Source organism: Salminus brasiliensis, chromosome 25 (genome assembly GCF_030463535.1).
Source record: "Salminus brasiliensis chromosome 25, fSalBra1.hap2, whole genome shotgun sequence".
Lineage (NCBI taxonomy): Eukaryota > Metazoa > Chordata > Actinopteri > Characiformes > Bryconidae > Salminus > Salminus brasiliensis.
The window spans coordinates 16,776,654-16,804,244 of NC_132902.1; the positions used below are offsets into that span (position 1 = coordinate 16,776,654).

General features: G+C 44.0%; 1 protein-coding gene across 2 annotated transcripts in view; it reads right to left on the reverse strand.

Annotated features, from left to right (window-relative positions):
- Window positions 1-27,591, reverse strand: part of plekhg4 (pleckstrin homology domain containing, family G (with RhoGef domain) member 4) — an 85,609-nt gene that overhangs the window by 6,081 nt on the left and 51,937 nt on the right. For both annotated transcript variants that reach the window (XM_072671015.1, XM_072671014.1), the window contains exons 14-15: window positions 9,157-10,088; window positions 768-1,017 (exon numbers count right to left, since the gene is read on the reverse strand). In XM_072671015.1, coding sequence (XP_072527116.1) covers window positions 768-1,017; window positions 9,157-10,088 — 1,182 coding nt within the window. The remainder of the gene's footprint in view (window positions 1-767; window positions 1,018-9,156; window positions 10,089-27,591) is intronic.

Below are 27,591 nucleotides of genomic sequence, written 5' to 3' on the forward strand. Positions count from 1 at the left end.
TGAGATGAAGGCTCTGCTGTAGGTCTACAGGGTCTCCTCACTGGCCTTCATTAAACACTGATCCTCGCTCTCTCAAACACTGTGCACATACTAAACCTTCCTGAATCAGTCCTCAGAGAGAGCCAGTGCTTTGAGACGGCCGCAAATATGATGGACAGAGGAGAGGAGAGACTACACTGGAGCTACACTCACTCAGCAGCTCTGCGCCTGTTTCATGTGGCTTACTTTGATTTTCACTCAGAGGTTAAAAAGAAAAGAGACATGGGGAATTTTGGAGTGTATTTGTACAGTTGTTCTCTGTTACGGATTTGGTAGATATAATCCATGCAATATCCGTGGACCAACCTGGAAGTATCTGCTTCTACAGTAAGACTGACTTACAGTGGAGATAATAATAAGCACATATTAATGTGCTAATTTAGTCAGTCCCAGATAGAATGACTAGCCTTGCTCTTTCACCCCAACACTCAGCTTGAATCTAGTTGCTGACAACAGAACTGGCAATTAGTGCTCTCCTCCAAGTGTGTTGAGTTATTTAAAGACATTGTGTTGGTGGCAGTTCAAAAAAGATGTGCTTTAAGTCACATGAAGCCATTTAGCCATGTTATAGGTTTTACACTCCCAGTGTGTGATGGGGGCAGTCTTAGATAGTGGGTGGGAATTGAAAATGACAATTATGGAGAAAATGAGGGGGGAAATCCACAAAAGCTGATATCTGGAAAAATAAAGCAGTCTTGTACAAAGTCTGTGCTGTAGGTGGTTCTTACATGGCGCAGAAAACAGTGGCTGACACGCAGTGGGTGGTTACAGCAGCTCTCCAGCTCCTTGAGAAAATACTGACTGTGAAAGTCCACAAGCTTCTCCAGGTTGCCGAAGATGACGCTGCGCTTGCCCCGCAGGTCCTGGGGCAGGTCGGCCCGCTCCATCTCAGGGAAGTAGTGATCGATGATGTAGCGGAGAGAGCGCACATACTCGCGCTCTGTCGTCACCATCTCATCCACGATGTGCCGCAATTTACTAAGAGAGAAAACATCAACAATGCATTATTAGCTTATTAATAAACAGGATTAGACAAGCTACTGAACCTTAACCTAGCTCTAAACACTAACTTCACACTAACCCATACCCTAGCTTCTAATTCTAGCCCTAGCTTCTAAACCTAAACCAAGCTCCTTATGCTAATCTCACAGCAACCCTTCACCAGCTGCTAACGGTACTTCACACTAACCCTAGCTTCTATCGCTAACCCCACACTAACCCTAACCCTAGCTCCTTACGCTAACCCCACACTAACCCTAGCTCCTTACGCTAACCCCACACTAACCCTAACCCTAATTTCTAATGCTAACCCCACACTAACCCTAACCCTAATTTCTAACTCTAACCTCACACTAACCCTAACCCTAGCTTCTATCGCTAACCCCACACTAACCCTAGCTTCTATCGCTAACCCCACACTAACCCTAGCTTCTATCGCTAACCTCACACTAACCCTAACCCTAGCTTCTATCGCTAACCCCACACTAACCCTAGCTTCTAATGCTAACCTCACACTAACCCTAACCCTAGCTTCTATCGCTAACCCCACACTAACCCTAGCTTCTATCGCTAACCCCACACTAACCCTAGCTTCTATCGCTAACCCCACACTAACCCTAGCTTCTATTGCTAACCCCACACTAACCCTAGCTTCTATTGCTAACCCCACACTAGCCCTAGCTTCTATCGCTAACCCCACACTAACCCTAGCTTCTATCGCTAACCCCACACTAACCCTAGCTTCTATCGCTAACCCCACACTAACCCTAGCTTCTATCGCTAACCCCACACTAACCCTAGCTTCGATCGCTAACCTCACACTAACCCTAGCTTCGATCGCTAACCTCACACTAACCCTAGCTTCTATCGCTAACCCCACACTAACCCTAGCTTCTATCGCTAACCTCACACTAACCCTAGCTTCTATCGCTAACCCCACACTAACCCTAGCTTCTATCGCTAACCCCACACTAACCCTAGCTTCTATCGCTAACCTCACACTAACCCTAGCTTCTATCGCTAACCCCACACTAACCCTAGCTTCTATCGCTAACCCCACACTAACCCTAGCTTCTATCGCTAACCTCACACTAACCCTAGCTTCTATCGCTAACCCCACACTAGCCCTAGCTTCTATTGCTAACCCCACACTAACCCTAGCTTCTATTGCTAACCCCACACTAACCCTAGCTTCTATCGCTAACCCCACACTAACCCTAGCTTCTATCGCTAACCTCACACTAACCCTAGCTTCTATCGCTAACCCCACACTAACCCTAGCTTCTATCGCTAACCTCACACTAACCCTAGCTTCTATCGCTAACCTCACACTAACCCTAGCTTCTATCGCTAACCCCACACTAGCCCTAGCTTCTATCGCTAACCCCACACTAACCCTAGCTTTGATCGCTAACCTCACACTAACCCTAGCTTCTATCGCTAACCCCACACTAACCCTAGCTTCGATCGCTAACCTCACACTAACCCTAGCTTCTATCGCTAACCCCACACTAACCCTAGCTTCTATCGCTAACCTCACACTAACCCTAGCTTCTATCGCTAACCCCACACTAACCCTAGCTTCTATCGCTAACCCCACACTAACCCTAGCTTCTATCGCTAACCCCACACTAACCCTAGCTTCTATCGCTAACCTCACACTAACCCTAGCTTCTATCGCTAACCCCACACTAACCCTAGCTTCTATCGCTAACCCCACACTAACCCTAGCTTTGATCGCTAACCTCACACTAACCCTAGCTTCTATCGCTAACCCCACACTAACCCTAGCTTCTATTGCTAACCCCACACTAACCCTAGCTTCTATCGCTAACCCCACACTAACCCTAGCTTCTAACTCTAACCTCACACTAACCCTAGCTTCTATCGCTAACCTCATACTAACCCTAGCTTCTATCGCTAACCCCACACTAACCCTAGCTTCTAATGCTAACCCCACACTAACCCTAGCTTCTATCGCTAACCTCACACTAACCCTAGCTTCTATCGCTAACCCCACACTAACCCTAGCTTCTATCGCTAACCTCACACTAACCCTAGCTTCTAATGCTAACCCCACACTAACCCTAGCTTCTATCGCTAACCTCACACTAACCCTAGCTTCTATCGCTAACCCCACACTAACCCTAACCCTAGCTTCTATTGCTAACCCCACACTAGCCCTAGCTTCTAATGCTAACCTCACACTAACCCTAGCTTCTATCGCTAACCCCACACTAACCCTAGCTTCTATCGCTAACCCCACACTAACCCTAGCTTCTAACACTAACCCTAGCTTCTAATGCTAACCCCACACTAACCCTAGCTTCAATCGCTAACCTCACACTAACCCTAGCTTCTATCGCTAACCCCACACTAGCCCTAGCTTCTATCGCTAACCCCACACTAACCCTAGCTTCTATCGCTAACCCCACACTAACCCTAGCTTCTATCGCTAACCCCACACTAACCCTAGCTTCTAACACTAACCCTAGCTTCTAATGCTAACCCCACACTAACCCTAGCTTCAATCGCTAACCTCACACTAACCCTAGCTTCTATCGCTAACCCCACACTAGCCCTAGCTTCTATCGCTAACCCCACACTAACCCTAGCTTCTAACACTAACCCCACACTAGCCCTAGCTTCTAACGCTAACCCCACACTAACCCTAGCACTAGCTTCTATCGCTAACCCCACACTAACCCTAGCTTCTATCGCTAACCCCACACTAACCCTAGCTTCTATCGCTAACCCCACACTAACCCTAGCTTCTAATGCTAACCCCACACTAACCCTAGCTTCGATCGCTAACCTCACACTAACCCTAGCTTCTATCGCTAACCCCACACTAGCCCTAGCTTCTATCGCTAACCCCACACTAACCCTAGCTTCTAACACTAACCCCACACTAGCCCTAGCTTCTATCGCTAACCCCACACTAACCCTAGCTTCTAACGCTAACCCCACACTAACCCTAGCACTAGCTTCTATCGCTAACCCCACACTAACCCTAGCTTCTATCGCTAACCCCACACTAACCCTAGCTTCTATCGCTAACCCCACACTAACCCTAGCTTCTATCGCTAACCCCACACTAGCCCTAGCTTCTAATGCTAACCCCACACTAACCCTAGCTTCTATCGCTAACCTCACACTAACCCTAGCTTCTATCGCTAACCCCACACTAACCCTAGCTTCTAATGCTAACCCCACACTAACCCTAACCCTAGCTTCTATTGCTAACCCCACACTAGCCCTAGCTTCTAATGCTAACCTCACACTAACCCTAGCTCTAGCTTCTATCGCTAACCCCACACTAACCCTAGCTTCTATCGCTAACCTCACACTAACCCTAGCTTCTAACGCTAACCCCAAATTAGCCCTAGCACTAGCTTCTATCGCTAACCCCACACTAACCCTAGCTTCTAATGCTAACCCCACACTAACCCTATCCCTAGCCCCACACAAAGGCCGCTAGCTCCTTACACTAACCCACTTAACTCTAACTTAAATCTTCTAATGCTAACCCCACACTAACCCTAGCTTCTATCGCTAACCCCACACTAACCCTAGCTTCTATTGCTAACCCCACACTAACCCTAGCTTCTATCGCTAACCCCACACTAACCCTAGCTTCTAATGCTAACCCCACACTAACCCTAGCTTCTATCGCTAACCCCACACTAACCCTAGCTTCTATCGCTAACCCCACACTAACCCTAGCTTCTATCGCTAACCCCACACTAACCCTAGCTTCTATCGCTAACCCCACACTAACCCTAGCTTCTATCGCTAACCCCACACTAACCCTAGCTTCTATCGCTAACCCCACACTAACCCTAGCTTCTAATGCTAACCCCACACTAACCCTAGCTTCTATCGCTAACCCCACACTAACCCTAGCTTCTATCGCTAACCCCACACTAACCCTAGCTTCTATCGCTAACCCCACACTAACCCTAGCTTCTATCGCTAACCCCACACTAACCCTAGCTTCTAATGCTAACCCCACACTAACCCTAGCTTCTATCGCTAACCCCACACTAACCCTAGCTTCTATCGCTAACCCCACACTAACCCTAGCTTCTATCGCTAACCCCACACTAACCCTAGCTTCTATCGCTAACCCCACACTAACCCTAGCTTCTATCGCTAACCCCACACTAACCCTAGCTTCTATCGCTAACCCCACACTAACCCTAGCTTCTAACACTAACCCCACACTAACCCTAGCTTCTATCGCTAACCCCACACTAACCCTAGCTTCTATCGCTAACCCCACACTAACCCTAGCTTCTAATGCTAACCCCACACTAACCCTAGCTTCTATCGCTAACCCCACACTAACCCTAGCTTCTAATGCTAACCCCACACTAACCCTAACCCTAGCCCCACACAAAGGCCGCTAGCTCCTTACACTAACCCACTTAACTCTAACTTAAATCTTCTAACGCAAACCTCACACTAACCCTCACCCCAGGTTCTAACCCTAATCTTCTGCTGAACATAACCCCTGTTCATTTGTTGTCTGAATTAGCTTCTTTAGTTTTGCAATGAAGCCACAAGTCTATAGAACTAACAAGTAAGCCAAACCACAGCCACATAAACCATGCAGCGTGCCATGATTTAGGCGTGTAGTTTGCATGATGATATTTGGGGGAGTTTCCAGACTCTACTAGCATATCAAGGCATTAGCACTACATCAAGTCTGAAAGACTGTCCAGCTGTGAGCATCTCCTTCACAATGTAGGAGTGACTGAAGCTCAGCGCTTCAGCCTGTCAGTTTGGTATTGAGCTACACAACAGTGTAAACACCTGTAAGCACTGTTGCATGGGTGGATCTCCTGTAAGCCAGGGTTATGATTCATAACCATACAAATCCAGACTGGAATTACTAGAATTGGGAGGCAATCCAAACATACATAAGAGGCGTGTGTGCTTCTTTTTTTTACTGCAGTTACTTTAGAGTTGTGTTTGCATCAACTACTCCCTGGCAGGTCAGTTATCAGAGTGCTGGGATTGCTGGTAGTGGGGTATTGAGTGTTTTGAGTAGAGGCAGCATTGGCACATGCCCAAAAACATACAAGCCCTCCAGTACAACAGCACTGTGGGTCTCAGTGAACGACATCAATCAATTAAAGAAAGCTTGCTTGGAGAAGAAGTGTTGGATTGCCTATGCAAATAACCTCATTCCCCCATGTACATGTAACAGAGCCACAGGGTGGAGGCGCTGCTGGTGCTCACTGATTGGTAATGTCACGCTCTGAAAACAGGTAGGAAAAAACAAGCCCTACGTGGTTGTGAGTTTAGAAATGCAGAGTTTGACTGGAAGACAAGCAAACCTGGATGAATCAGTCTACTCGATGTACCTGAAAACAGTGGAAAACACTCCTAAGACCATTCACTCAATTTTGTGATCCCACATATGAGGCTTTATCCTCTAAACGTGTGTGGTTTGAGCCTCTGTTAGCTGGAACACCGTCTGTGCTGTGGCTAACTTATCTAAGCGTCCATATACACATAACACAGTAGTTACTCCCAACACCAGCCGCTCAACTTCACTCTCGTTAACACTTGTGTTGGTAGCTCAACAGTAGCTCAGTCAACAGCAGCTGCACTTGTCTGTCTGAAACTCGGTGGAGCTGTAGTCGAGCTAGAACCAAAAAGATCTAAAAGCTTGGAAGAAAAAAAACGTTAAATCCAGATTTCTGTGCTTTCAATCGCAGCCGCTCAATCCCTAGTCCCCAGTCGCTCGAGTCATTCTCGTCTAAACGTTTATAAGTGTGCTGTCTAGCAGCCAGACTGTTATGCTGCTAAACTAATGCTAACCAGCTTCTCTGTGCGGTTTAACATTTGCAATGGTCAGATTGACAGTTTAACATTTATTGAATCTGTGCAGTGTTCTCTTTGTCACCCTGCAAGCAAACTGAATGTTGTACTTGGTCATTTTTCAGTTTTAAAATAAGGCAGGATGGGATTGTATGGATGCCATGTAAACGTAAGACCACCTCCCTATTGCAAATCAGTGGAGCACCACAATAACTGTGAAGCAGATATAAGCAGTTACAAATGCTACATGATGTTGCTTAAAATCTTGACCTTTATAAGAAAATGAAAAACACCAGATATATGCCAGCACGAGTACACCACATGGGAATCAGTAAATGCCATGTCTACGAATACAAACAATCTTTCTACAAAACCTGCACTGAAACCATACTTTTAAAGTGTCATGGGAACTCGAATTTCCCTCACTTTTTCCTCTATGCTGGGGAAACGATGCTGTGAAAACAGCCCGTTCTAAATTCACAGTTTTTCGAAAGTCACAGCTCCACCTTTTCAGCCTACTTTTTTAGCCCCGCCCACTACAACACAGAGAATCAGAACAGAGCACATTAATAATATATTCTTAAAGGCACAATAACAGAAACAGCATACCAATGTACACCTTTTTTTTCTTAATACAATATAGTGATACTATTGTGAACTACAATAAAAGGTTGGGTAATTATTGTCATCAGACTATGCCTAACAAGAATACAAATTAAGAAAGGTGATTTTTTTTGCTCATCTAAACTAAAGTTAAATGTAAAACTGTAAACAAAAGCTCTTCTATAAAGGATGCTTGATTTTCATGGCTGTGGCTGACGTTTCTACACATTGGTCTGGAGTCCTGCAGAGGACCTCATCTGCAGGCTTATTTACTCCTTAATGGCCTCTCCCTCCTTCCCACCCTCCCCTGTGCTAATAAATGGCTGAAATGGCTTGGCCTAATTTTTGTGGTGTGTAAAGCAGCGGAAGACAAACGCTGCACTTCAAAGTCCCTCTGCACTGCTTTCATCTGGGAGAGTCATCAGGGGCTGTGTGTTTTTTCTCAGGGGGGTTAACAGGGGGCAGGGGGCCCTCTCTGGAAAACACATCACCACCTGACAGAAGGGGAAGGATTACGGGGCAAAGCCTGACACACATATACTGCAGGGCTCCTGCAGGGCCTATAGTTCCTCACATCCACATGAGGCACTTGCACACATGACTGGAGTCTGCAAACAGCTGCTCAGCATGAGACAGTGTGTATTTTAGCTAGGACAGAGGAGCAGACGTGTGTGTGTGTGTGTGTGTGTTTTTTGTCAAGGTGACAGTTGGCAAAGTGTTTTTGTGTGGATGAAGGAAAGAGCTGGTAAAGTGTCTTGGCTTGGATGTGTTTGCTGGACATGGCGTCTTCCTCACTGAACATACATTGTTTCCTTAGGCACTGGGTTGCTGGAACAGACCTTTGGTGTTTTACTGACGGTGTGTGAGGAAAAGAGTGAGAGAAAATGAGACTGTGTGTGTGCCAGGCTATTATTCAGCCTAAAAACACTGTGATACAGGTTACACTAACCTGAGCCAGCACCTTCGTTTAGGTATGCATGTATGTTAAAGTAAGTGTTCGTGATTTAGACCAGAGGTTCTGAATTTATGTTCTTGTAGAGCTCCAGCCAGTCCACATTTTTGCTCTATTCCGTCTCTAAACAAGCCCGAGTCAGGTAATCAAGGGATGTAGGATGCGTCAAGGCTGCTTAATACCCAAGTCATATATTGTTGCTGTGACACAAAAAAACTATTTTGGACCTACAGAAATGCTCCAAAATGACTTGAGACACTGATTCTTTTCATTAAAAGTAAAGATTTTTGTTTTTTTCTTGTAAAGTTGCCATTTTTTGTGATAGCAACGATAGCAGCTTTGAGATGTCATTTCAGTATTGATGGGTAATGATCAGCAGAAAATCTAGAAAATGCAGGATTGGATATATCAGGGAGAAAAAGGTTAATCAAATCAGTCTGGGGCTGGAGCAGAGTGTTTAAGAAGGTAGAGCATGGTAGCCTGCTTTTAGATGCTGTTATTAAGTGAGATAAGAAGCTAATTTTGGCAAATGTAATGCTAATGTTATATGCAAGTATGCTAGCAGACCTATCTGAACATCTGCACGTATACCGGCCTTGAGGAAATATACTGTGCGCAAATTTAAAAAGGCTGAGGATCTTTGAGGGCAGGACTGAGATAACATTATAAAAAACAACACTAAGGTGACAACTTGCTGTTTCATGCCATGTAAAGAAAGTGTCAATTCCCACCTGCCCTTGACTCGTGGTTCTGGGACAGGGCTCCCAGAGCGGTGTGTATCCACCGATGCCCAGCCGTGTGCCGGAGTCAATCGAGGACTATAAGGCCGATCGGCCACCTCCGTGCTGCTGACCTCCAGGCCTTTGATGAAAACGCCCGTGTTGCCTCTGCGGGATGGCTCGCTTAATGTCCGCTGGCATGTCCCGTACCGGGACCCCACCTCACTACCTGCAGCGTCAAAGCTCTGAGTCTTTCGCAGAACTCTCCGGTTTGTTTCTGCCAGAGAGGAGAGACTGGGGCTGTAGGAGCAGGGTGAGGTGTGAGGAGGCTCCTCAGAAGAGGTGCTACGGGTTAACCGGTGGGAGTTCAGGGAAGCTTTGTGTGGAATCCGATGTTCTAGGTGATAGGGACTTCCTGTGGGGGTTCTGACTGAGTCTTTTGTGTCCGGGCGGTTGCCGATTGGACTGCAGGGGGTGGACGAGGAGGAAGAGGAAGAGGTGCTGGACTGGAAGGAGAGTCTTTCACGAGCCCAGCTGCCACTGAAGGCCTTTCTGCAGGAGAAGGACAAGCTGCTGCTGCGCTCCTGGGGCTTGGCACAGCCCTCAGAGTGCCGACGGGGTGTGCCACTGACTGACCTCGTCTCACTCTGCTCGCTAGGCAGGGAGCGGCGGGCGCGCAGTGCTGCTTCCAGTTTCTTCTCAAACATCTGCTTGGTTTCCTGGCACTTAGACCAGGCAAACTTCCATTGCTTGAGGCCCTGCTCGCTCTTCAGCTCCCCAGCCAGGTCCTTCATCTCCTGGAAGCGTGCGTCCGGTATAGGTGGGTGCTGGCTGCGGTAACTCTCCAGGCAGGCGATCACTCCCTGGCACTTTTCGGGTATGCTGCAGTCCTCCATTGTGACACAGGCCAAGTGCCTCATACCTTCCAGAGCCCACTCGTATGCCTGGGAGATACAGAAAGAAACATCAACCTTTATGGACCATTATAGGTAGGGCAATAATTAGACAACTGACCCTGACACTTTGACAATGACCCTTGATCAGTCATCTTTACACAATACACACTGTTAATCTGTCAGATTGCACTCCAAGACAGGACACTGCAGTTTATTGTTCAAATGGTAGATGGAACTATTGAGCTTCCGCACGGCTGTAGAAACCCATTAAACCCAGTGTTGTACTTCACTCTAAGTGCTGTATTCATCAGTCTTTTATGTTGTTTGTTTGTTTTTACCATATCCGACTAAAATTCACATTATAGAATGTGTAAAAGGAACAAGCCTCAAGGGGAAAGCAGGGGAAAGACTTTTAAGACCATTAACCGGATACCTCTCTCTAGACCACGACTCAACCCGGTCAGTATAGTGAGTATCAGAGCACAACAGAGTTAATAAACACCACTAACAACACAAAAAAGGCATAAAACGATGCAGACCACTTAACCATGACCAGGTACAGCAGCAACAGTCGGAAAACTAAAGGAAGTGTGTCCAAAGTTTTTAGAGTTAAATAAGCAGCCCTTTTCAGTTGCATTTCCACTTTGAGCTCTACAGTGCAGTCATGTAAAGAAATTCAGTTCCACAGCATTTTAAATGTGTTTGGAATAAAATACTGAGAGCATGTCTAGCTGTTGGCCCAGTCATTGGGACAACACTGGTTATATCCACAGCCAGGAAGGGCAGTGTGTGTCAGAGAATACAATTAGCCTCATATTCTGTGATTGCGTGGAGTTGACAGGAGCAATAGCCTTGTATTGAAAAGATCCAACAAAAAAGAAAAATAAAACAGCAGACACAAAACATTCATTCATTCAACAGTTCAATTAATCTATTAATCTATAATGCTGTATTAACTGCTTGTAGAACTGTGATTAGTTTCAGAGCATTTGCAGTAAAGCGTAAGCCAAAAAAACAGCCTGGAACCAAACTGTGTGTGTGGCACAATGCTACTGCCTGAGGCTGGGATGATTTCCAAGAGAGATGAGAAGAAAGCACAACAGCATGTTAGTGAAGAGACAAGTGAAAAAGAGAGCCAAGAGAAAGAAAGAAGGCAATTCTCTTTCCTGCTAAGACAGTCTGTGTCTGTGGAAATGTGTGTGAAACTGGGAAAGAGAGACAAAAAGAGAGAGACCTTCATACATCTTTGATGTAAAATAAAAAGGTTTTTATGGAGGAGCTGGGAGGTCTAAGCAGTAAGGCTTTAACACATCAGCAGCAGGAGAGCTAATGGGTTTAGCAGTGTGAGACAGCCATGTGCAGTTAAGACGCAACTTCCCTTAATCACTATACCGCCGCCTGTCCCTCACACACACACACATTCTCGGTCTCATTTAGCCTCACTCTCCCATGCTCCATTTCACATGCTCTGTATCTCCTAAGGCCTGGCTCACTGTCTGTCCTGCTATAAACCTCCACAACACAGTGCTGGTTGTGTTAGAGAGGATTAAGACCGATCAAACACTCACTCACGGCCTTCTGACACGAAAAAGCTCCGACAGATTCCTGAAGGAGGAGACAAAACCCTTCAGCCCTCTCACTCTTTTCCCCTGCAGGGTATTGTTTGGCTGCCGGTTGACATCATATGGATCTCCAGGCTTTTATGCTCCTCTTTATCCAAGTGTCTAAGTAGGCCTACCATGATTTCCCTATAGAATCCCTCTTTTCATGAGACATTCGTCAATCACCCTGAGCTGACATTCGGAATCTCATACCTTCCAGGCATCTCTCTTAAAACTGCTAGATGTTATCTCCCTCCCTGGATTCCGACAGCTCTCCTTCTCCTCTCCGTCTCTACTACCTTTTCTCATTTTGGACTGGATGTCCAGCACTGCAGACCATATTTATTAATCGCTCTCTGTAAATGAGATGTGGAGTGAGACTTTGGAGAACATTGAAAAGGTTTAAAGAACTACCACACACTGTATAGGTTCTTCAACATTTTAAGGGCTCATATCCTTTATACAAACTTTCTAATATTCATGACATTATTTGTGTGAGTTTATGTACTAAGCATGATCATAAATCAATTTTACATGACAATTTTCCAACATCATTTTATGCCTTAGAATTAGTCAGGCTGTTTGTATTACTGGGCACCCAATGTTTCTTAAGCGTAGTTTCCTTATATAGACCTTATGGACAAGAAGGTGAGTGGTATATTTTGAATCAGTGTTTATATAGAATGTCAAGCTGTTTTGCTCTCTAGAACATATCTAGTTTTTAACTATTAGAACCCTTTAAACATGTTCCCAGAAACACATATCCAGGCCTAGGATCATTTAGGAACCTTCTTTAAAAGTGAGAAAGTGTGTGTGTGGCCTAGGAGACACTGTAGCCACATACCAGCGTTTGGAGCTCCTCAGCACCCAGATACTTAAGTCATCCAGCAGCCCAGAGGTCAGTTCAGACTAACAATGCACACTGCAAATGGGTGACACAATGAGAGATGCCGAGAAATAAAGCAAGAGAAAGAGAAAAGAGAGCAAGAGAGAGAGGAAATAATTGATGACTGTGGAACAACAAACTTTAAACAAAAAAGGCCATTCTTGGTCCCTCACTGTGATTTTTAAATGCACACAGATTTAATGCACTTCCCATCGCTGTTACACTAAACCAAGAAACAGAAGTGGTCCGAATATAGAACCATGAGGAACACCATTCACCCCTGCAGTAAAAAAAAAAAAAAAAAAAAAAAGCACCGCAGTTTGCAGTGACAAAGCCACCAAAAGGCTTTATAGAGGCAAAGAGGTCACAGCCTCGAGGCAAATTGTCTTTCACAGCTTCTCCTGATCTAACACACATCACTTCTCCATTAGGCAACTCAAATGAAGCACTTTATATCAATGCGGTGATTCACACTCTCTCTGATCGCCTATTTGATGCTTGTAATGCTGTGGACGGGCTGAAGATGACATCATGGTAGAGAGTGCTTAAGGTCCTTTGAAGTGTGAATGGTGTGTGTGCTAGCCGTACGTGTGTTTGTGTGTGTGTGTATATATATGTGTGTGTGTGTGTGTGGCAGGAGTGTTTGATTGGTGAGAGCTGAATTAGAAAGCCTGGAGGAGGCACCTCTAAAGGCCCCACTATTCAATCCTGCACAAAAGACAGAGAAAGGGGGCGAGAATGAGGGAGAGAGACACAGAGAGCAAGAGAGAGAGAGAGAGGCTTCAATCTTTTGTATGCATGCACAGATGAAGCTTCTGCCGCGTTAGGGGGTCGAGAGGACGTTTTAACACTTGAAAGAAATCTTTTTTTATTATTTCCCTAAAAATGAAAGAAAGGGCGGAAAAGGAGGAATAGCAGGGAGAGGACTTTCGGACAACAGCCAATCTCTGATCTCATGCTCAAGTCATGCCAGGAATGTGTTTTTCTCAACGTGTGTGTGTATATGTGTGTGTGGTATGTATGTATGTCTTTTCAAGACATTATGTTGGCATTACATACACACACCACTTAGGTTTTGGAATTCTTCCAGGAGGTGTCTTGACTGTCCAGCTTAAAAAGAACACACAACTGTCCAGTGGAGTTCTTTGTGTGGTACACGGTTCTTAAGACTCCATCAGGACCTGGATGACGTTCACAGGGCACTAAAGCTTTTCTGTAGATCCAGCTCATTACTTTCCATCTAAACATCATTAAACACTGCTTAATCACCTTCTCTCTCTAGGTACATTGAAATGAGAGGGTGAGAATTAAACAAGGGGGTGATGAGATGGTGGGAAAAGCCCAGCTTTCAAATATGTAGATATCCAGAGTTGTCTTAGTATTCCTTGAGTATTTTAATGAAGTTGTTCTTTGCTGTCTGCTCAGATGTATTGTTACAACCCTTTTACTTTTACGAAGTGCTTGCGGAAATAAAGTAAGTGTACTTTTTACTATGGTTGTATCACTGTAACAAAAACACGAATTATTCCAGAGTCTTACCAAATAGTGTTGCTGTCATCTCGATGCGTTTGCTTTAGCCTAGCGTGGATCCCCATTTAACTCCCTTGCTTTTACTTCAACACCACCATATTCTCTCAAAGCCATCATCACAATTTACCATTGAGGCGTGTGTAGATAATATAAAAATAAAGAGCACAAATGACAAATTACAATAATCTGCCCCAATAAATAAAAGGTTTAAGACTGAAGTGGGGTTTTCATTCCTTCACATTGTATGAGGGTAACAACAGCATGTCAGACACCATCTGGCATCTGAGAGCAGACTAAAGGAATGCTAATAAAACGGATGCAAAATCAGTACTGATAAACAGACATGGTGACCGCTGCCACCACCTGTATGATAAGCAGTCTCTGATGGATTTGACTCATTCTGGCTGATTTTCTGTGATTATGAATACCACCAACCTATTAGTTGACCAACAGCAGAGGCGATTAATGACCAGTCCGTCAATCCGAGGTGAACACTGTGGTGTGATTGATGAGAATGGCGTCACTGGTGTGAAACGTAATAGAGTGAGGGGGCCAGACTGCACGTGTCTCTTTTTAGGCACACACACATAATGTTAGGAGTCTTGCCCAAGCACTCTCTCACTGGTGTAGCACAGTGTGCTTGCCTGGTCAGGGGATTGAACCTCAGTCTGCCACAAGCTACCTACTAAGCTACACAAACACACACACACACAGACACAAGGCCTGACGTATGCATTGGTCTTCTGTCTACTAGTTGGTAAGCAGTGTGTGCACTAGTATAATCACATTGCTTATAGAGAGCAGCCTAAACAGGGGGTCCAGTCCGGGCAGCAGCTGTTCCACAGAGAAAAGACAGTGAACCCTGAACCCCCTCTGGACCCTGAGTGTGCTCCTCATATACATATACAGAGAGTGAAAGAGAGAAAGATAGAGAGAGACACAAAGGAAGGAAAAGAGAGAGGTAATGAGAGAGAGAGAGAGAGAGAGAACAGAGAGGGAGAAAGAATCCAAGAAGAAAAGTGAGAGAGAGACAGAAAAAGAGAAGGTAGGAGAGAAATAAGAGAGATAGAAGCAAGGTTTCCACTGAACCGTTATTTAAATGTTATGTGCAATTACGATATTTCAGCAGGAAAAAAATGCCATCTCTGTCCACTGTGTGAAGAAACTTTAGATAACGAAGGCTCCACTGATTAGGCGCAACATTGAACCAAACAGAATGCAGAGATTTAACTCTGCCATTGCTTTCAGAATGATCTTTACAGCCGTTTGCAGTCTTTATATATATATAGATGTTTTTGTTTGCAGTTCAGAGACGCCGGGTATAATGAGGGCTGAAATTCTGACCATTCTGGGAGAGCCGTGCAGAGCAGTTTTCCAGATTAGCTTTGGATTCAGCATTTCAGAATGTGGAAAGCAAGCTTTAAAAACTGTGTGTCGTGAGAGAGGGAAGAGGGTGAAAGTGAAAGAGAATAAGAGAAAGCAAGAGAAAAAAAGAAACAAATGAGGAGAGAGAGAGAGAGAGAAATAAATGAGGAGCGAGAGAGTAAATAACTGTATGATTGTGTTTTTATAAATAAGGAACAGATGTTGAACAAATTGATCTAATGAGGAATGAAGTTTCTGTTTCTAATAAGAAGATGAAGCTGGTCTAGAAAGGGCTACAGGCTTTACTGGCTGCTGTTCTACCTGCCTGTAAGACCCTGAGAGTGAATCTGAGCAGAACTGCCCCTCAGTCTGCCTCTCTGCCCAGCTTTACAAGTCAAACAGGAAATGAACCTGGTGGGAAAGTGTGTCTGGACTCCTCTAGCAGGAAGAAAAAGTTCAAAGGTGCCAATGGAGCGTCGCGTTATTAGATAGAGCCCTACAGCCTATATCCAATCTTTTTACTTTACTTTAACTTTTATTTTCCTGCTGGACCTTAAAGTCTCTGCACTGTTTTATAAGAACATCCTGTTTAATAACAGTGTGTTTGTGTGTGTGGTTAAGGCTGTTTTTAAGTGTGTTATTTGCCAGTACAATGTGAGTGACTCTTGAGGGCAGTGTGTCAGAGGGAGGGGTGTGTGTTTAAGTGTGTGTGTGTGTGTGTGTGTTTGTGTGTGTGGTTTGATTGAGTGGGGCTCAGGAGGGGGCTGGGAATGTGAAGTCTGCAAAGCAAGCCAATCAGACTACATTAGAGCCATCCAAGTTGCAGTGATCAGATCCAATCACAATACTGCTCAGTGTGGGGCCTACTCAACCGTCTCACACATACACAAACACGAACACGCAAGTGTGTCAAGTCAAACACAAACACACGCATGCATACGCAAGGGCCGCCTGCACATACCCTAAGGGCATAAATATCATCCTGGTGGACAAGACAGCATCCTTAAATCTGACACAGGCCTTTTGTTGGCTTTGTTTACACTTTCACTTCATGCTCAGAGGTGCTGCGGTGATATGAGGGGGTGAAGGGAGGTGAGGGGATGTAAACAGGACAGCGATCAAATCTTAAGACGCCTCTTTGCCTTAAAAATCGTATCTCTACCTTACCTCTTACCTTAAACAGAATATGATATGAAATAGAAAAGAAAGTGGATTGTTATGTTTCTGATTCAAACAATAACAATAAGGCATCTTTTTCAATGTAAGAATAGTGTAAGCATTTCTAACCAGGAAAAAACCTCTCTGAACCTAAAGCACTTTCAGCACTTTTAAGCAACCAACCACGCTTTAGTAAAGCGCACTTTACTAAAGAAGCTGTGAAGAAGCATTTTTAAGAATGTAGGAGTGCAAATATACTGTTTGTATGGTGCGACTGCAATATGCCTTGCAATTTATCAGAAACACATGGGTGAATCGATCACCTGACACGGCTCAAAATTGGGGTGCATTATTAAGACCAAAACTATATGCTTATCATTAAATCTTTAATGAAATGCATTTCTTGGATTATATAAACACCAAAACACCCAGACACACTTATGCAGAACTGTGATCAAGGTGATACCAATTGGTGCACAGAGAACATCATCCATTGGTTTATTTAGCTGTAAAGAAATTAGAAATCACAAAATGAATATGTGTATATCACTGCTGTCCCAGGAAAAACGTGGATCTCCATTTTCGATTTGCTCCATTGTTTAAACCCTGGTTCTGGATGAATAGACCAATAGAAATGCTCTAAATTACTTACTTAAACTGTTATTTTACATTAACATCTGTTCAAAGTCTGTTGAAAGCACTTCATTAGTTATTAAAGCATAACTTTAATGTGTAATTTTAGCATTATGTGTATGCTTTAATTTGCCTTACGTGTCACTGCACATCCTGTGGTGTGACTATTGTACCTGTGCTCTTTGCCATGGTGATGCTAAAATGATATATTATGCAGCCCTAGTTACGATGCAATTCAATATACTGCGTCAATGAATACGACACGATCCTTTTTATTGTTATGGCCTTACATTCCAACTGTGCAGCCCTGGCTTCTTCCCTTATACTTCCATCTCACTTTCCCTTTCACAAAGTATAAATATAGAACGAGAGGACGTAAACAAGATACCCATCACCAAATCATCAGAACAAAGTTATCTCTGCCTGTGTTTCCCCCACTCTTCCAAATCTGCTTTCATGCTAAATACTGTAGAAAGTGGTTGTGAAAAGACTTCTGGATAAGACACAACGTAGAGTGCAGATAAGTTTGGGCTCACTTATGGTGGGCTGTAAATCCAGCACATGCTACACAGGTGGCTCATTAGTGAGAGGTGAAGCAAACGCACGCTCCAGTGATCAGTCAACATGTCATTAACAAGCTGTGCAGCAAAAACCTGACGGCCTTTTATTTTCAGACTCTATTCTTCCCTCTTTCCCCCTCTCCCTGAGTGCCGCGGCAAAGGGCACGGGAGCTGCTCGGTCACACATTTGTTTACCCTCCTCTGTTTCTTGTCATTTAACGGGCGTGGAGGTCTGTGTGTATGGAGCCACAGGTGTCCACCCAACAGTACAGAGCAGTGCGCTCATCCCCACACATACACACACACACTTGCGGACAGGAAACCGCAGTCAGTCGCTACAATGGAGTGACAGGCCTAATTAAAAGAGCACGGGCTTGTTTTGTGCTCATCCGGCCGCTCCCCTGTCGCTTGCTGGGTGTTTTTGGGGAGTGCAGCAGTTGATGTGAGGGTGCCGTGGGGTTGAGTGGGTGGGGAGTATGAGCGTGTGTGGCGGCTGCTGTGTTTTTGGGGGTCTGTGCCCTCAGACAGCAGCCCTGAGGGGGTGACATGCCTTGGGATCAGTGAAGCAATGTGATGAGAGGGCATGTCCACTACTGCGTGAAGGTTGGGGGGGTGGGGAGGGGAGTGGTCTGCAGATCCTATCCTGAGGACAGAAAATCGCCTGTCCCATGCAGGGATATTAGGAACTGACCCAAACTTAATTTGAATGATAAAATCATCTGGTATTAGGAATTCAGTGATTTATCTAAAGCACTGTTAGGGCTTTGTTAAGTGTAAAACACTACAGTATGGACATGAGAACGTGAGAATTTGTCTTGCTGACCTGTTTTAGGGCTTATTTTGTAAGCAATCTAAGCAATTAACCAATAACTACAATAACCACAATGCGAACTAGTTCACTCTAAATGTCTGGATCTACAGGCAGGTCCTAGTGGGTTAAGTTTCTACTGTCTTTATGAGTTTCTTCACAAGGCATTATTAATACAGCACTATTCAACTAAAACCACCGGAGTTCATTTCTGCGTATATTGGTAGATAACTTGTTACTGACGCTTAAAGCTAAAATTAATATTGGTTAAAATCTTACTTACTTTACAACCACAGATACACACACACTCCCACACACACACAGAACTCTTGCTTAATGACAGCTCTACCCAGGAGGTTGACCCCAACACCCCCTTTACAAAGTCTAAAGTACAATTGCATAGCCCAAATCCCTCACACAGTCAGGGTAATCTATTCAATAGAAAAAACCCACCAAAAGACCCACACACTCCCTCAAATACCATCAATTCACTACTGATAACCGAGCAAAAAGGAGTGTTTTCCTTTTGCTTTGTTCACTGGAACTAAACTAAACAGCCTCAAAAACACCTGGGTAGAAAACTCCATATTCAATACATCTGAAGGGCCGCCATGATTACTTAATGAATCTGTTTTGTTTACTTGACATGTGTATGGCATTACTGTCACACATATTTCTTCGTATATATACCCCCCCCCCTTTTCTAGGAGAGGGATCTAAGGAGAACCTCCATTAATGGTCTGAATAATTGTAGATAACTACAATAATCAATACTGACTCTCCTGAACACCTGTAGCTGACTTTGGGTTTAAAATACAACAAGCCAATCTTAAGACCAACCAGACAAAGAGTTTTAAAATGATGTCAGAGAGATTAGAAATCATTACTCACTGCAGCAGAATGTGTAGCTGCTATCAGTTCAAGCTTAGCTAAAGGGTCTTCCTATGAAACCTTACCACATCCTCTGTAACTGCTGTAAAGTGACCCACACTCTGTATAGTGATCTGACTAACACTGCAGGCAGTTACGACAAAACAATGGAAAGTGTAAAGCTAGATAAGGTGGCCTTTTGCCCAAGGCTGTGTTAAGTGTTGGCATAAACACCCAACACCAACCTGAGCAGCAATCTGCGGGGATTTTCTCATGGAAAGGATCCGTACCTCTAGACTTGCACTACAATTCCTAACCACATCAGACTCACTGCTCAAGCAACACGTTTTCAGAAGGAGTTAGAGAGACAGAGAGGAAAGCAAACAGAGAGAGAGCAGGAGGGAGGGCGAGAGAGAGGGTGGATTAACACAGAAAGAGAGAGTTAGTCAACTATCCATGGAAACCCACTGAGCTCCATTCAAAACTGTTCCGCCACGATTTCAATTAGACCCTCGGTGGTGTGACATGCAAACACACATGCACGCAGTGGCACGCAAGCTGCATGCACTGGACCATGCGGAAGATCTAGAGGTCTGTAAACATTATGGGCTGGGTTGCTGGACACTGAGGCTAGTCCCGGGCTATACTTTCCTTTTAATGAAAAAATCCCCACTCAAAAGGCTGTGTACACTTTTAAAAATAAAAGTGCTACAAGCATGGCTCTTCTTTAAGCTATGCCACATTTTCTTCAAGGAACCACATTTTTAAAAGAGAAGTGTGAGTGTGAAGAGCAAAGAAATTGGTAAAGAACCTTCAAATTAAGTGAAGGTTATGTTAATTAAATATGGTTTATTGTATATTCTATGGAATCACTCAAAGAACCATTTGAAAGCTCCATTAATTTAGTCTAGGACTAGTGTTAGGCTTAATCCCTGTTCAAGAAACTGGCCTTTAAAGTGCATGAGTGAGTTCCTGACAGAAACTTTAAATAAATGTATTTATTTAATTAATTCCTCTTATTATTATTATAATAAATCAGAATGTCATTAATACAGCTAATGAACAAATTGAGTGCTGCTACTCTCTCCAAAAATGTTTTACAAACCTGACAGAAAAATCTGAAGGACCTTTCACTGTTTAGTAAATCTAATTAAGCAAGAAAACCAAAAACTGAATGAATCTCACTATTTATTGTGTTTTGCTGAATCACACATTCTGAAGCATCCAGTACATATACTGTTGATTATCTACGTATATCACTAAACCTTATATATACACACACACACACGCACAGATATACCTCAGTATAGACGGTACACTGTCCAGCACTGTTTCCACTACTACTGTCATTATTACCTAGTCTCAGACTTGTGGTCCTACCTCCTCGTGGTTATATCCGTTCTCCTGCTCGAGTGACCCGCTGCTAGTCCCATGAGCAGAGCAGGGAGCTGCGGCAGTCATCCTTCTCTCTCTCGGTTTCTCTCTGAGTGACGGGCTCAGTGAGAGAGAGGGCCACTGGCGCCCACTCCCCTCCTTTCCCCACCTCCATGCTATTCACAGGCAAATGCTAGTCTAAATACCAGATGGGCATGCCCCAGCAACTGAGAGAGAGAGAGAGAGAGAGAGAGAGAGAGAGAGAGAGAGAGAGAGAGAGAGCGCTAAAGAAAGAGAGAGCGAGAGAGAGAGAGAGAGAGAGAGAGAAAGAGAGAGAGAGAGAGAGAGAGAAAGAGAGAGAGAGAGAGAGAGAGAGAGAGAGAGAGAGAGAGAGAGAGAGAGAGAGGGAGGAAAGGATAAAGGGGGATGGGGGAAAAGTTGTCTGTTGTCGGCACTACAAAGCCCCTTAAAGAAAGTGTGTCGGGAGGCAACACAGAAAAGAGAGGGAGAGAGAGAGAGAGAGAGAGAGAGAGAGAGAGAGAGAGAGAGAGAGAAGAGAGTCAAACTTGGCACAAAGGCACTACCTGGACCATGTGAACCCTTGTGTTTCATGCTGGTGACAGAAAGTTCCGGAGCAGAGACAAATGGTCTAACCTAGAGCCCAGCAAAGTAAATCTGCTGCTTATAACAATATGTACAGACACACACACACACACACACACACACACACACAGTGACTTGACTAATGGCTGCTAAACCGTAAATGATTAGTAAAGCTTAAATGTGTGTAATAGGCAGGGGGTCTGCTAGATGTCTGTTGTGGGCGGCTGGCATGGTGGGCTATGTATTTATTTAACGCCTCACAGAGACCAGGAGCACAAGCTCTTATTTTTGGCTGTTAAACTGGGCTTTCCACCAGCTCAAGTCACAAAGACTTTACTAATCAGCGGACAAGTTGAATCAGGTGCTTGAAATGAAGACACTGAAGTACGCAGTGTTTTAGCTGCATCGGACACGTGCACTGAAGGACAGACAGGATGAGCTTCATGACGGAACCTTACGTTCTCTTAAAGCAGCGAAAGTATCCAAGACCCCGTTTAGACCTGGTTACTTATATATATCCATATATCTGGATAAGGCCACACCAAAATGCAGGTGTTGACACACCCAAGCAGCATTTAAACCACATACAAATCTGATCACTCAACCAAATGTAACTGATCTGCTAATCTGATAATAGCCTACAAACCCATACATTTGTTTTTGGTGAAACTGTGCCACCCTGAATATAATGTGTAGCATACTTTTTACACAAAGGATCATTGCTTGATCCAAATTCAGGTACAAAGAAACACAAATTATAGACCCTTACCCTATACGCTTGCATTTCCCTGATAGTAACAGAATTCACCATGTGTGCGAGACTCTAACATGTGATGTACATGAATTACAATGCCCTCCCAAGTCACTCTATATCCCATTAACACCTATTACTAAGTACCGTCCACTTACCAACACACATATGTAAATATAAGGTGGGAACGAGGCCATTGCCATGGTGGTCTTCATGTTGTAAGAGTACAATGTTCCACAGTATGATCACAATTTTTCCACAATCCTAAAGAAAATGCTGATGCATGACTGTCTCTACTGTATAATTATGTACTTTAGGACCATAAAACAAGAGTGCATTAACAGAGCACTGGTGCTGGGCTGGTATTTGGCATCAGAGTTTAGATACTTAATAAAATAAAATACACATATAAAGTAAAGTTAAATATTAAACATGCAAAAGTGCAAACTGTAAAAATCAGATTAATTGAAAATCTAATGAAACAGAGCCTCTTACATGTGCAAAGATCGTTAAATTCTTTCTGTAAGAATCCTAATCAAATCAAAGTGGAGTCAGAGATTTACTCTCCTAGTTAGTCTCTGTGTGTGTGTGTGTGTGTGTGTTAGAGTGAGTGACTAACTGTGTGTGTTTTATGAATGGGTAGAGAGCATGAAAAGCTTGGCCACACTCTGGGCCTGGTTTTGGCTGTGGTGTTGTGTTGGTGTGTCGGTGGGGAGGCTGCTCGGGCTTTGAGATGCTAATCCAAAGTGATGTTGGGGAGAAGAGGAGGAAGTGGGCCGCAGAGGGACAGAAGGCTTGTGGAGAGAGACCTCAGAGGCACTGCGTATCAATAACCTGATCAATACCACAGCGCTCACAGACCGCTGAATACACACACGTGCGCGTTTGCAGCTCTCATATCGATATCAGCACAGAATCACTCAGAGCTATCAGCAATAACCATATGTCAGGGTCGGAGCTGTGACATTAATGCCATAAAGCCTCGGCTGGTCTGAGACGGGATAAACGTCACTTCTTATCTTCACTTTGAAAGCTCTGGTATTGTCAAATCCAATCAAATCAAACCTGTTTGCCATCTAACCTAAATCTACTTTCTTAAGTTGTAAATAGAAGAGGGTTAGTGACTAGTCTGACCACTCACTTACACACAGTCAAGGAAGTCAAGTAAAGCAGATCTGTCCGTTCCTGAGGATTGCCACATGATAAAACTACTACTTAAGTGTGTTCAGTAGTAGTATCATGACACAGTACTGGAATACTGTTACCAGTAATGTTTAGCCTTGGTGTCATTCACACGCAGGATAGCTATGTTCATACTTTCCTTGAAAGTCTCATTATACCTAATGCGATGTCCTCAGCATAAACGACCAACCGCCCCTACATAACATAATCATGTACAAATTACACCCCTGCAACTTTTTCTAGCAAAAAAACAAAGAACCCCACATTTAAAATCACATAAACGGTCAGTTCTGCAGGTCATAGCGTGTTGCTTTTGTGCAGGAACGGGAATGCACACGAGCAGGGTAGATTTTCAGGTCCAAAATACACTCCTGTGGTGCTTAAAAAATAAAACTTGCACGAGACACCCTAATTATTACTCAGTATTACGCAATAGTAGAACACACTTCAGCTCCTTGTGCTAATAGGCTCCACAGCCTCCTCAGTCCTTAAGTTTGCACTTTATTTTGCAGCTGCTACGGTTCTTCTACTTAGGTTGTTGTGTCTTCTTGAGTCATTAAAGTAACAATACTGGGGGTTTACTGGGTGGGCTTGTAGGCTACTTTACCAACTGCTGCTTACAGAGGAGTGTAATCCCTTTCAGAACCTAGTTACTAATAAACTGAGAGTAAATGTGGGTAAAGTCACGTCAATGAATGCTGGGACTGTTGACCATTCATTCTTTATGGGACTGAGAGGAGGAGAACAATATGGAAGTGACATTTCCTATTTGGGTCATAACTCTGAAGCTGCTGCCTTTTCAGGCTACAGTTAATAAAAGCTCAAACCCTGCAGTGATTTTAAAGGTCGAGTGACAGACTAAGGCTTGTTCTGTGTGGGGAACTCCAACATTGGAAAAAGTGATACAGTGGTTGTACTTGATTTAAATTTGCATATAATTTCCATATAATTAAAATGCATTATATTAATATGAGTTTGCTTTTCAGATTATTTACTTTCGACAACCTTGTGGCAACTTTAAGTTTTCTCAGAGTACTTCCACTCACTCGCAACAAATCCTCTGGTCTAGAATTATTATTAGTATTATTATTATTATTATTATTAAATTTTCAGAGCAACTGATGCAAACAGTTTTTTTAATAAATACTATTGGACAGATCTGGTTGAATGTGTGCTGATCCAAACACTAGGGTGACCATATTTTTGTTTTCAAAAAAAGAGTACATGGGGGACACACAGGTATCACCACACAGCGATGGTCCTACAACTCGGGCCTACTTGAAAGCCCCCAGCCACGACATCCCCAGTCCCCAGTGTCCTCTTTTTTTTAAGATGATCAGCACACATTTTAAACTTTTGACTGGTACTGTGTATATTTATAAACATTATTATTATTAGGAGTGCTACAATGAGTACTACAAGTACTACTATGCTGAACTAGCTGTGTGTGTTATGACCGAAATCTACTGACCGACAGCAGAATTGGCAGTAGCACTGTGTGCTGTCAGCTGAGCATTTCTAACAGATTCTGTATGTGTTTAAGTGCTGTAGTTTTGCCTGCTTTACACCTTGTTATTGTTGTCTCTCCTCTTATCACTGATCTGCCCCCCCCCCCCAACCCCTCTCTCTCTCTCTCTCTCTCTCTCTCTCTCTCTCTCACACTCTCCGTCATATCTGGGTCTGGTCTACCGGTCACTCTCCCTTTGTCCTTCCACTAAATCACAGAGACAAATCATCTCAGTGGTTCTCCACTCCCTGTAGTCGTGAATGCACACACCATCTGGACACAGACCCCGCCCCCCCCAACCCCCTCAAACCGCTAACATACACAAACCCTTCCCTCCTTCCCCACAGCCTGATGCCCTCAGCTACTCTCAGCTACGGGACAATAGCACCTTAAATCACACAAAATCACGCTCACCTTTTGTGCTGCTGACACTCTGCTGTCATTTTGCCCACCGATCTGTGCCGATTTCTGCAGTGATGCCTGCTGGTCATGCTGATACAAAAGTGTCAATACAGAGTTTGTCGTGCATCAGTGGGCTTCTGTAAGCTTGACTGAGGCCAGACAGAGTTGATTTACAGGACATGACAGCTTTTGTCTGCTGCCGGGATGTGTCAGAATGCACAAGCTTTAGGCCTTAAATATAATGACATGTATTTATTATTTAACATCATGGGATGTTATGTGACATATTGGGATGTTAATTACCATGCGTGATGGTCATTTATGAAATAGATCATTGCAATTTTTAAATCTGACTGGCATTCAAATGATCTAGACATCATCTAGACTCATTAATGCCCCATATTACTAAAGACTAGGGATGTATGACAATATTAAAACAGTGCTAACTGCTGGTTCTGTTACATAATGAAGCCAACCTGGAAAGATTTGATTGACATCTAAAATGGCCTGGTAATAGGGTACTGGGCAAAGGCTGGGAGCATCTCGGAAACTACTAACTTTGTGGGATGTTCTACAGCCTCCGTAGTGAGGATGTACAGAGAATAAACTTCTTGCACATTGATTGCCTCCCAACAGCATAGCAGTGGTGCCCCACAGGCCACTGATACCAGAGGGGAACAAAGACTCCAACAAGTGGTACAGAGCAATCAACCTGCCACTGTGGAGCAGTTAACCTCTTCCGTCACCTAATACAGTGCATGCATGGAAGTCGTTAGGTAGGTGGTCGCAATATTCAGATTTGGGCAGTAGGGCAAACCGCACACTGAGTGGCGAACTCCTTGCAGTCGGCACGTGTAATTTTGTCCTTCATTATACAGCTCATACACACAAACACACACACACACTGTTATGGGTCATCTGTCACAAATAGCTTGAGTTTTGTTTTGCTTGGCACAGCTCTCTTTTTTTTGTGCTCAGCTGCTATGCTAGTCTGGGACAGCAGTGGAAGAGTTTGCCTGCTAGCTTTTAGATATACACAAAGTTCTGCTGATAATTATAAATAACTGAGTCACTGGTGCCTCAGACAACATCAGCTGTCTAAGTCGGATGCTTCTTCTAAATGGGATAAGAGCCTTCTAATGTATATGGCCAAAATGACCACTATAGCCTAAGATTTGTAGACTTAGGGTAGACTTTGAGGGTTATTTTATCAAAACTGTTACAAAAAAACAATCCGAATGACCATCTGGTTGCACTAGTGCTCCATTTTCTCTACAATCATGTTGCTTAAAGCTCATTATGTGTAGGTACTGATGTGTTATGCCATGTTAGTGTACAACCCAGGCCGCTAAATCAGAGTGGCTCAGCTGTCATCTCCCACTTTATTTATGGTGACTACGGACCATCGTTTCATCTGCCCTGTCCAGCCTGGTTGCTAGGCAGCCAACATAAACAGACGCTTTCTAGCTCTGGGTTGGGTCCACGTGTCATCAGAGACAAATTAAGAACTGGGCTCCCAGACTTTGTGACTCCACACACACACATCATACATATATAGGACATATTGAGCACAGCTGGTAATGCCTACACATGCATACCGTGTCCAGCTTTACACCAGCCTTTTTACTAACTGATGTTGGACTGCGAGCAGAGAGTTTGTGCCTATGCTTTGTAAATCAGCTGTTCATGCCAGCAGTAAAACAGAGGGATGATGCAGTTCCACAAGTGTCACCCTGCTGAGCAAATGCTCACAGAATTAGCATTTGAAAGCCCCCTGAATTAACACCAATAAAAAGCCCTGACTTATATGCATGCGGCACTAAGCAAAGGCGTAGCGTCATCAGCGCTAAATACACATCCCAGTTAAAACTGACCTAGGAACGAGACAAAAATACATATGAATTGGTTAAGCGAGCACTTGCAGGGCTTTTGTGTCACACTCTTGTATATCTGGTAGGCCAATATGCCGACAGATGGCAGGAGAGGGTTGGATGAGTTAACAGGGAGGGGCTCTGATTAAGAAAGCGAGAAAGGGAGAAAGAGAGAGAAAGAGAGAGATGATTTTGCTAATGGTAAATCTCTAGAGGTCAGACTGGCTGACAACGTCATAGCATGAAAGGGGTCAAGCAAACAGAGAACAGGGCTGAATAACATTATACACTAACATGTACACTATAGAGACAAAAGTATTGGGACAGTTGCGCTTTCATTGTTTCTACTGAAATCAAGAGTATTAAAAAAAGGAGTTGGTACTGCTTCTGTTGGAGTAACTGTCTTTACTGTCCAGGGAAGGCCTTCTACTAGATTTTGGAGCATTGCTG